At 33.8% G+C, this 12,038-nt stretch overlaps 1 protein-coding gene across 4 annotated transcripts in view; it reads left to right on the forward strand.

Moving 5' to 3' along the window:
- Positions 1-12,038, forward strand: part of LOC150094462 (hemocytin-like) — a 2,636,009-nt gene that overhangs the window by 1,705,617 nt on the left and 918,354 nt on the right. For all 4 annotated transcript variants that reach the window (XM_090412206.1, XM_090412207.1, XM_090412208.1 and 1 more), the window contains one exon: positions 10,883-11,049. In XM_090412206.1, coding sequence (XP_090268332.1) covers positions 10,883-11,049 — 167 coding nt within the window. The remainder of the gene's footprint in view (positions 1-10,882; positions 11,050-12,038) is intronic.

The raw sequence follows: 12,038 nt of genomic DNA on the forward strand, positions 1-12,038 counted from the left end.
TTGACATTGAGGTTTTGTAATAGACTATATGAAACATTTATTATTGGTGCATGTGCATGGTGAACTATTTTTTGTCAATCTTATTTTATTTTGTTAAAATAACATATAATTATTTATTTATTATGGATACAAGGCTGAATTATGACGAGTGTCACTGTTGAAAATATGAAAAGAATTATATTTTTTCAATTATCGTTACACAAAACAAATGCACTGCGATCTAACGCCGATATTCGTTGGCACTTTTCATTGCACGTTATGTCATTCAGACACTGTCCAAACAGCAGTGTATTTTTAGTATCCTTACACATGTTATTTCTGTGAGATATGAAACGTTTCTTATTGGTGCATGGTAAACTATTTTTTGTAAATCTTATTTTATTTTGTTAAAATAGCATATAATTATTTATTTATTATTGATACAAGGCTGAATTATGATCAGTGTCACTGTTGAAAATATGAAAAGAGTGATATTTTTTCAATTATCGTTACATGAAACAAATGCATCTAATGCCAAAATTCTTTCGTTTGCGCTTGTCATTGCTATTGATCCGAAACTTTTATTATTGGTGTTTGTTCGTGGTGAGGATGAAATATTTTTAATAAAGCAATTTTTAATATGTAAATTTATTTGTTAATAAATTTGTTACTGATTAGGAAAAAAAGAGTTTTTTTTTTTTTTTTTTTTTTGTGTATGCAGCACCCCACTTAAAATTTTCACCAGTCGCCACTGGTACAGTATGAAAGAATTTCAGGCCGGCTGTGGCATCACCTGGTTAAAAATAGGCCTCACTGTTTTCGCCAGGGAACCAGGGCAAACAGCAAAAAGTCAGTTACTAGAACAAATCCTGAAACATACCTCAACTCAACATACCCAGACTTAAAGTATCAACATAAGAATCCTGAATGGGCAAAGAAATGGTGCTGGCTAAAGAACTGGATAAGTAACAGATTGACATAATATGGATGACAGAAACAAAAAAGACAAAAACTGGTGAGATCCAATAAATTTAAAATGTTATATTCAGACAGTGGCAATCAGGAAAAGAACGAGTTGCTATAACACTAAATATGAGGCTAATCTTCTTGCATGGCAGACCATATCAAGTAAAGTGACATGGGCAAATTTCAGAATGGGGACTGGACAATGAGATTTATTTGTGCCTATGGTTAGAACAGAAAATTCAACTAAGGTAGAAGTGGTGGAATTTTAACATAACACTTGGCAAAGATGATTTATTAGTCAGTTTTGACATTTTTGCCCTTTTCACAAATGTCACAATTGTTCTCCTACAGAGCAAATTTTAGCCCGACATGGCTCTCTTTGTTCATATACTACGTTCTGGTTACTTTATGTAGCAAAATAAATTGTACCTTCCTTTTGACGACTATCCCCCGAATTGCTAACTTTTATATGGAAGCATTTGAGCAACGTGCTCCTGATTCCTTTACTCTAAAACCTACAGTTTGGCTTAGATACGTTAATGATATTTTCGTTATCTGGCCATGCAGTTGCCAAACTTTAAATGCATTCCTTAGCCACCTGAACAAACAACATGAGTGCATACAATTTACTATTGAAATTGAAAATCAGAACTTGCTCCCTTTCCTGGATTTGCTGGTCACACACATCTTCACTCAGGCAGTCTATCCTTCACTGTTTACCGCAAGCCAACACATACTGGCCAATATATACATGTTAACTAATATCACCACCCTTTGCAAAAATTTGGAGTCAGTAACACCCTGAAAAACAGAGCTATAACAATTTGCTCTAATGAACAAGCTCTTAAACAATAATTAAAAATTATTAGCAATACATTTAAAAATAATGGCTATAGCAAGAATACTATTAATAAAGTTCTTCATAAAACTTCATCAAAAAAAATATAGATTACAGTAAAACCATAGCTAAGCTATCCCATACATTAAAGGGTTATCAGAAAAAATTAATAGAATTCTACACCATTATAATCTTAATGCCACTTTTAAACCATTTTTAAAATTAAAAAACATATTCAACTCTTCTAAGGATTCTCTCCCCTCATTGGCACACCCTGGAGTGTATTGCATCTCTTGCACCTATAACTTACCTTATATTGGGGAAACTGGACATACAATCTCTATCCATAAAAAAGAATACAAATGATACATTAAATTTAACAATGCTAGTGAAGCAGGCCTCTCAGATTATGCTCTTAACACCCTACACCAAATTGACTGGAAAAGTACTTGTTCTTTACATAATACCAAAACTTGGTATGAATTGGTATGAATGGAAATTTAAAAAAGCCTGTGAAATTGTGATTAACCCCCTTAATCTTAACAATAATTGTGGCACAGAAATCCCAAGAATTTGGATGGCACACATTTATCCCACTTAGTTTTCCAGCGAACCCTAACTTTAGGAATCTAAGCAGTTTTTATAAATAATAAATAATTTTTATTTTATTTTATTTTATTTATTAATTTTTTATCTTTGATGTAGTAAATTGTTTTTTTGTTTTTTTTTACACCAGAGGTCAGGCCAATAGTTGTAATGGTTGGTCAGTAACTTTAGCATACCATGCCATGTAGATTGCAGTACAGCATGTTTCTTTGTATATATGTGTATACTCCAGATGATGACCTTAATGTGAAGGTCGAAATGTCGAGTGTTTATTTTGGTTTATATTAAACTAAAGTTATACTCTAACACAGTATATGGAATTAAGTTAAGGGGATAATAAATCCTTCCTTTATATAAATAATAAAATTATTTTAAAATAATAATAATAAAACCAAGTGATGAGAACTTATACTATCTTTACCATGAGTTGCTGCAGTTCTGAAAGTACTTCAGGCGCAAATTTTGTTTGCTAACACTTGGATAAAGGATAAAATCATAGTTGTTTCCATAAGTAATGGTTATAATCTTTGTACTTTGTACTTTGGGGGTTGTATACTTTGGGGCAGTACAATCTTGCACTGCCCCAAAGTTCCTTCTTACAGATTTTATGCTTACGCTCCTCATTCAAATCCATTTTACGCCTGCCTTATTCCACCTTTTGGCCTTCAGAATACATTCACACTTTGATGCTGTTATGTATTTCTTTGTCAGTTCCCAAGCAGTGTTTATTTCCTTACTGCTCCACTCCTCATTCCATGCTATAGCTCAAGGTGTCTCCTAAACTTGTAATGATCAACATGTTAGAATGATGTGTCTGAAGTGAAACATCATAAACATATCAAATTTACAAATATGCATTTTACATCTTCACACACCATCCCTGCCAAACATTGGCAGGGATGGTGTGAGGATGTGAAATGCATATTTGTGACCCTCTATGGATTCTGCTGAATGGTTAAAATGTAGTGGTTTTGATGTCTGAGTGCAAAACATTTTTCTGAATGATATATAAGACAAAGTAAAGTCAAAAGATGATTACATATCTGACTTGTTTAGAATTAATTTGTGGGTGAAAGACTTGAAATAGGTGGATTCTGTTTGACCATTAGGGGAAGAGTGATATCTGCTGTTGTTTTTAGAGGACTACTTCATAGGGAAGATTGAAGTTTTTTTTTATTTTTCTCAGGAGATTATTTTTACTAATAAAAAAATTACTTATTTTTTTTATTAGTAATTATTAAAAATATTAAAATCATATTAATTATTTTATATTTAGTAATTATTTTAGCACATATTCATGAGCATTGGTTGGGGTTACAATCTAATTGCCTAAGCAATATGATCTATAAGTAAATTATTTCGTAATACAGTGTTTTAAATAACTGCTTCACACATGTAAAAGAAAACTGGACTTGATTAAATATTGTACACCTACATTTTATAGAACCGAGTCTGGCAATGTGCCAAGAATAATCAATTCATGCTGAAGGGGAGAAAGAAATAAAGGATGTACGAATACTAACACGAGAAACATTCTTTATACGTAAATTTTCCAACTGTTGTACAAGCAAAATAGTTACCACTTTAAGAACTAGAATTTCATAAAAGTAAAGCTAACTTTCTGACGTATAATAATAAACACTCATCCCATGAAACACATTGATTACCCTAATATCAGAATGGATTCTCCTTCTTTTAATATGCTCAGAAGTGTCGAAGGGAAATGTCCTCAGTAGGACATACAATACTGTGGGCATACAATACTACTATATGTTTCACTCAGTATATGAAGAGCATCACTAGTAATATACTACATCATTAAATTTTGAACATAAGAATGAGTTATACGGGATATGCATACTACCATGTGTCTTGGCCATGGACACAGGAGGAAATTCTATTAGTATACCAGAGAAATAGGTATAGCTATGTAATTAAAAAAAATAATAATAATGAAATAATAATAATAATAGCAATCAATTTCCAAAACTCAAAGATAGGCATACAGTCTATTTGATTAAGATTAGGACAGTGGCAAAGGGTTTCACAGAATTCAGAAAATAGATTTATCAGATTTAAACCTATTGTAGTGCAACATATTTGTTTGATTCCAGTTCACTTTCTACGGTATTTGATAAACACCAGGCAAGCTGAATAACTTATCCTTAATAGGTGGCAAGAAAGAAGATAACTTCCAAGCTAGTTTGAAGGTATACAGTTATATTCACGGAGAGTCCTTGTTATTTGTTTAGAAGTCCCTGTAAGATAGGGTATATGGATCCTTTTAACATCAGATTGCAGCCTGGCAGTGGGATGATAATTATTATTATTATTATGTGACATCTCCAAGGAATCCAAAGACTCATTGAGGGTGGGCACACAACTCTCCATCTCCACCACTCAATCCGCCAGCTACAGTGAACTGCATCATCTACCAATGCATCTACTGTCCACCACCACCACTAGTATTTTCACAGACAATCAAAAACATCCATGCCCATAGCAGGATTTGAACCCGCAGCCTTTTGGCTGGAGAGCGGATATGCTAACCACTCGGCCAACCAGGCCAGTAAAAGACAGATAGTGCGTAGAGTAAAACTGTGTGGATATATCTGCCTGTGAAGGATGGCTTCCCATAAATGGAAAATTCAATATTACTAGCAGAGTTATGATGTATTGGAGTATCCAGAAAGATGAACTTAATTCGAATGTATAAGGAGATAATTTTGTACAAAAACTAATGTGGTTCTGTTTCAGAGTGAGACCAGATTGTAGAGACATTGTCAACAAAACTTAGCCAAATACAAGACGGAGGAGAAATGGTGACAGAAATTTGGTCTTTTAAGTTCTCCATAAAGTAATCAGCTAGAGCAGGTGATATAGAACTGTCACTGTGGTACCCTCAATTCACTGAAACAATTTATTTTGCCAAGTAAAGTAACCAGCATCAATAGTAAACTTAGTAATTTAACATTGTCATTCAGAGAAATCTTCTTGTAAAAGTTGTAGAATTTCTTTAACAAACCTACCACTTTCTTGAAGTGGTAGGTTTGTTAAACAGAGAAACTATATCAAAATAATAAACCATCATTTCTGACTCTTGTTGACAAAGATCTTTCAGTTTTTTTTTAAATTGAAAACTAGTGTTGATATAAGAAGTGGTTTTTCTACTAAAGTTTCATAGAAGACTTAAGAGATATTTTGCCCATATATTAAGTATAAGTTCCTAGGAAATCAACTATCATATGTAATGGATAACCAGATTTCTGCACTTTTGGAACATTATAAATATTTCGGGGATGAATGTGATGAATCCACAACTTTTCAGTTCTATTAGCCTCTAAGGAATATGTTTGATCTAATAATTTGTTTAGCTGACTTTGCATAGGATCTCTGCTGATTATACTATAGATCTATCTATCTCTTAATAAAAATTAAGTTTGTGATTATAGTCAGTAGTATCCATCAAAACTGTTGCGATTTGCTTTGTCAACTTTTGTTATAACAATGTTAGTATTTTGGCATGAAGATCAGAGAGCATGTAATGAAATATGTAGGGGAGGAGCAGGAGGACAAAAAGTGTGCATGTAATTTGTTAGCTTATCTGTGCTTAAATCCTTGGTGCCTTTACCTACCATGAAGTCTAAATGAGGTAATTGATGATGCATTAATGCAAAATCTGGACCTTCTGATAATACATTTAATTAATCATTGGTAAAAGGTTGGTTAGTAAATTTATGACTCTGGATTAGAGAAAGTAGTTAGAAGTTTTTAAACTTGGTTATACTATAAATTAAAGATACCTAGAAATTATATACTGGACTTAATCCTTTATCCAAGTGTAAAGCAAACAAGTTTGCACCTGAACTATTTTCAGGACTGGGGCAATTCACATAAAGAAGGTAATGACTTCACATCAGTTGCCATAATATCCCATGATGCAAAGCACATTTTCTTGCTGACATGTATAATGATATGCATTATGGGGAGGGTCACTACCCAGACCGGTTTCAACCTTTACTGAGGTCTCATTAGTGGGAGCTGGACCCAGAGGTGAGAGTAAGGTTGAAGTAATGCAGAAGTCATATTGGCTACTCCTATGAAAATATGACTTCTGCATTACTTCAACCTTTATGACTAAAATTTATGACTCATTTGTCATGGACTGAACTGGCTGGTTGTCGAATAAACCAACAGCTTATTTGTTCTAATATTTTAAACTTAATCAACTTCAGTTTATAATTGAAGTGAGCACATCTTGCTAAGGAAAGAGAAAGCCTACAGTTCAAATAAAAATGTTCAGAACTGAGATTATTCTTTAGTAGTTTCAAGTTCATAGATTTCAGTATTAGAAAAGAAGAACTTCTTAGTATCATGTATCCTCCCTAACAGTAAGGCCTTTTTAGCTCTTTGGTAAGTCTTATGAACAGAATAAGATTTAATATTCTCCTTTATTTTAATTAAATTAGGAATTAATCTAGCATTATAACATGATTTAGAAACAAATCAAAATTTAGAAACACAAGATTTTTATGCAAATGAGACTTAAATGTAGCTTGCCAAAGCTACATTTAAGTCTCATTTTCTGACAAACCTTCACTAATTGTTATTGCACCCTCCATGGAATCGGCAGACTCGTCATGGCAGGTTCATTCAACTGACAACATATTTATCATACCGAATCTTAAAATGCTTAACACTCCTTGCATTAACAACACATTCTGGTAATGCATTACAGTCACTCACAGTTCACAATGTAAAAAATCTACTCCTCACATCCCTCTACATCACACTCTTAGATAACTTTCAGGGATGACCTCTTGTTTTTCTCCTCTCGCCTTCTACTCTTTTTATAATCTCATCAGGATTAATCCATTAAAATTATCTCGCTAACTTTAATGTCTCTATCATATCACCTCTTTTTCTCCTATATATTAAACTCTGCAATCAATATTTTTTCAACCTCTCTACATAGACAGCAGTCCAAATTCCTGATATTGTCTTAGACACTCACCTTCTCAATCTGCTCACAATCTTCACTATAAGATTCAGCTACTAGAAGTTTAATAGGGACATGTGTGGTAAGTATAGTACAACATTTTAAATAACTGCTTCACACATGTAAAAGAAAAGGAGAATTGATTAAGTACTCCTATATGTTTTGCTCAACATATCATGATCATCATTCAATGAGAAAACAGAAGAATTGTCTACAACATTTAAATTATGAACACAAGAACGAATTATACAGCATGTGCAAACTTCTATATGTCTTGTTTGCAGCTGTAGAAGTTAGGAGATGCTATTAGAATTCCAGATAAGTAGGTATAGTTATGTAATTTTAAAAAAATAATAATAATTGTTATTGTTATTATATGACACCTTTAGGTAGTCCAAAGACTCATCGAGGGCGAGTGTGCCAACAGCATTGAACGATTAATCCCTTCCAACTGCTAACTGTGCTCAAACTTGCTTAACTTTTTTTGTGAGCCATTAGTAGCAGAAGCTCTACCAATCGACAAACTTTTGATCATTTCCCAAAACTTAGAGAGAGGCATACAGTCTGCTTGATTAAGATTGGCTCTCAATTACCATATTACTGTATAAAAGAGATGGGCTATATTTGAATATATTTGGTCTGAGTCAGTTGGAGAAACTGTTACTGTAAGAGAGAGAGAATGACTGAAGTGAATATAAGACCTAAAGAAGCAAGAGATATGAAAAGCAGGAGAGTAAGGTAGGCAAATTTGTGAAGGGACAGGTGAGCGGTGCAAGTGGAGAGAATAAGAGAGAAGGGACACATAGTACAAAGGAAAAAAAGGAGAGGAGGTCGGGGAACACTGTGTGAAAAGTAGATGATGGTTTCAGGAGTAGATGTGTGACTACTTAAGAAAGGATTAAGACAACTAAGGATGTGGGGATGACATTTAAATCTGGGGAGGGATCTAGTATCAGTGATGATAGACAAGAATGGATAGGGGAAAGTGTAGGGGAGTCATGACCAAGAAGTCGGATAGTGGGACTTGTTGTCATCATTATTATTTTTATTATTATTATTACTCAAGATCCCACTTAGTCAAAGACTCATAGGAGGTCCTTTTATGAAACACACTCAAATTCTCTGCAGACACCACACTCTCCCTATCCATTCCAATCATTCACACCCCTTCATGAAAAAAACCTGCTTCTCACTCCCCTACTCACACCCTCCTTATACAGCTTCAGGAATGACCTCTGGTTCTCCCCTGATCTCCCACTATTTTCTGTAGAACCTCTCCAGCATTGATCCTATAACAACATTTAAATTATGAACACAATAACAATACCCTTAATAACTTGTAGGTCTCTATCATATCTTCCCTCCTCCACCTCATGTCCACCAGACTCTGCAAGTTGCATCTTCTCAATCTTTCCTCATACTCAACATTACAGAGGTCAGAAACTACCTTAGTCAGTCACCTCTGAACCCTCCCCAACATCTCTTCATCCTTCTAAAAACCAGGTGACCAAATATGGGCACAATAGTCCATGTGGCCTAATCAAAGCCTTACACAATGGAACAAGAATCTCTCTACTTCTACAAGTCAGTGTCCTCTGCATCATTCCCAGATGCGTTTGTGTTGTCTTTACAATTTTGGCTATGTGTCTCCTAAATTTCAGATCCTTATCCACTATCACCCCCAGATCTCTTATTTCCTCCATCTCTGACAATATATCCTCATCAAGCATAAATTCTGCATCCCATTTTTGATTTCCAAATTTTAAAACCTTACATTTCGATAGATTATCACATGACAAATTAGAACAGATAGGGGTTAGATAATAAATTAGTGCATTGGATTGGAGATTGGCTGTCTGATAGGTATCAAAAGGTTGTGTTTGGGGAGTGATATCCCAGAATTGGAAAGTCACTATTGGCATGCTCCAGGGTCTGTTATGGGTCTGATGTGTAGAAGTGACGTGTTGAAGTAAGAATGTTTTAATTTCATTGTACAAGACTTTGATAAGGCCGTATATGGATTGCTGTGCACAGATTTGGTTGCCATGCTTTCAAAAGGAATGAGATGTTGGAGAGAGTCCTGAGACCTTTGACTAAGTTGATTTCTGGTCTCTGAAATGAGGAATGAGGACAGATTGAGTGAATGTAAACTACAGAGCCTAGAGGATAGAAGGAAGAGGGAGAAGACATGATCAAGACATATAAGTTTTAAGTGGTTAATGTGGATGAGATTTTTCACAGAATATCCTGAGACAGGGGGAGAATGTGAAGATATTCCTGGAATATGTATAAGGTGGGTGTGAGCAAGGGGATAAGGAGTAGATTTTTTTGCATGGAGAATGGTATACATTATTTGTTCAGCAGATATTAATGGTTCGTTTTTGAACAAAAAATGTAGCTACACATACATCAAAGGGATCTCAGATTTAATGTTGCAAAGAAATGGAATGCATTGCCTGAGAGTGTGGTGTGTGCAGGGACAATAAATTCATTTAATTTGAGATATGATGAGTTGCAGGACCGTCACCAGATTAGATTGCACCCTGAGGCAAACAATTAAATATCGCCCCTGATGGATTATAAGACAAAAATATAAGAAACTCTCCAATTGCTATTTTGTTTTTATTACAACAGAAACATTAATGCAAAACAATTACATAATAATATTAATTAAACGTTTGCTTTACAGGGATGTCACACAATAAAACTGTTTTTAAGCTCTTCTAAATTTAAATTATAAGCTATGTCCTCCTCTATTGATATAGTTGCTAGACCAACCAATCTTTCTTGGATCATTACTGTTCGCAAATAATTTTTAATCAGTTTAAGCTTGGAAAAATTTCTTTCCGCACTTGCTAAGCTAACAGGAATTGTTAACAATATCCTTAGGGCGGTGATTACATTGGGATAAATTTCTACAAGACTTCGGTTATTTATATATGATAAAATTTAGTGTGGACCACTTTTCTTTTGTATTATTTTTGAGAGAATTGTTAATTCTTCAAATAAAGCTATTGCATCTACATCTGATGTAAAATATCTTGTTGCCATAATATGGTACCTACCACAATATGGCCGAACGAGTGTACTTATTAAAGGCACCGTGAGGCAGGCTGCCTCAATGTTACACCCTATTGATGATACTGATGAGTTGTGCATATGAGAGTGGGACCTCTCACAATGAGTCTCTTGGCTACATGGATGCCTGCTGATGATAATAATAACAGCTAATTTAAAAATTTAAATCTTAAAAGATAAAAAAAAGGATAATGTGTACAGATCTAATAACAGAATTTTGTCCATTTCATGGTTAATTGTCATTAGATGGTAATGAATTGGTTAAAAATAAATTACAGATTGGCATATAATTTTTTTATATTTAATTATTGAATTAATTTTAATTTTTTTCCCAACTATTAACATAATTTATTTTTTAAAAGATCTTTTTTTATAGATTTCTATACATTTTAAGCCCAAGTTTAATTATATTTCAGGTGAAGCTAAAACTTCAACAACTCCTCCTGTACCCATTTGTCCTGAAATTCCTTTAATTGAAACATTTTCATGTCCATCGTCTTGTGCAATTGGTCAAATGTGCAATGGCTCTGCATGCATCAATCACTTAGATTGCCCCTGTGTAAGGAATGGAAAAGCATTCAAGGTATTATAAATAACAAGCTATTCTAAAATTATTTCCTGATTATGCATGTATTTTATTAGTCTTAAAGTATTTCTAAAAACATTAACTAATGCTTGCTTACGTTGCACTTGAGCCAGCATCTCTCTTTTCATTTGCAGCTTGAACTGGAACACTATGAAATGGTACGCTAAGAGAAAATCCATTTCACTCTTATCAAGCAGACTTACTACGAGTTTTTCCATTGCCCTCTCCACTGATGGGCACAAAAACCCAGTGCATCTTTTTTTTCTGTGAAACTTTTCTAATTAACCAATCAACAGAAGATAAAAACTACAAGTGCAGAACCATTTCAGATAGCAAAACTGAGTAAACCTTTTCCATCTCCGTAATATAACATATTCACTCAGACAGGCTACTAGAACAAATCAGAGCAATCTTTACCTGCTAACTGTAAATATTCTCTTAATATTTAACCCTCACAGGTCATTTATAACATTAAATAAAATATTTACGGGATGCTTCAGAAACTTCGCTCATAGTATGAAACTAGAACCTTTGCATTTTTATCCAGACTAAAGACACATATTCAGAACTTATCGACCAAGACTAAACCTTTTGTTTCACATCCAAAAATTACCTTAACATGTGTAACGATTCTATATTATTTTCGACCATCTAATGAATGCAAGAAATTAATATAAACTGGGTTGTGTATTAGCCGAAGGATTTTAATAATTGATACTAAGTAAAAAACACCAACAAGTTTTGCCAACTTAGCTGTCTGGCTTCATCAGGATGTATAAAAGAGATACAAAACAACTTAAACTGTTTGTGAAGGAATAAATTGAATACAATTGTATTTTTTACAAATACAGAAGAACACGTACATCAAACGCATGGATTGTGTATGATATCAACTGTTGTTATGCAGAAACGTTCTGTAATTAGCAGCGAAATTTAACTTTGGCATGCTTAATGATCTTATGAGGGTCTTCCAAATAAATATCAGC

This window comes from Typopeltis vanoorti, chromosome 22, assembly GCF_054136105.1.
Source record: "Typopeltis vanoorti isolate ZY-2024b chromosome 22, IOZ_Tvanoo_1.0, whole genome shotgun sequence".
NCBI lineage: Eukaryota > Metazoa > Arthropoda > Arachnida > Uropygi > Thelyphonidae > Typopeltis > Typopeltis vanoorti.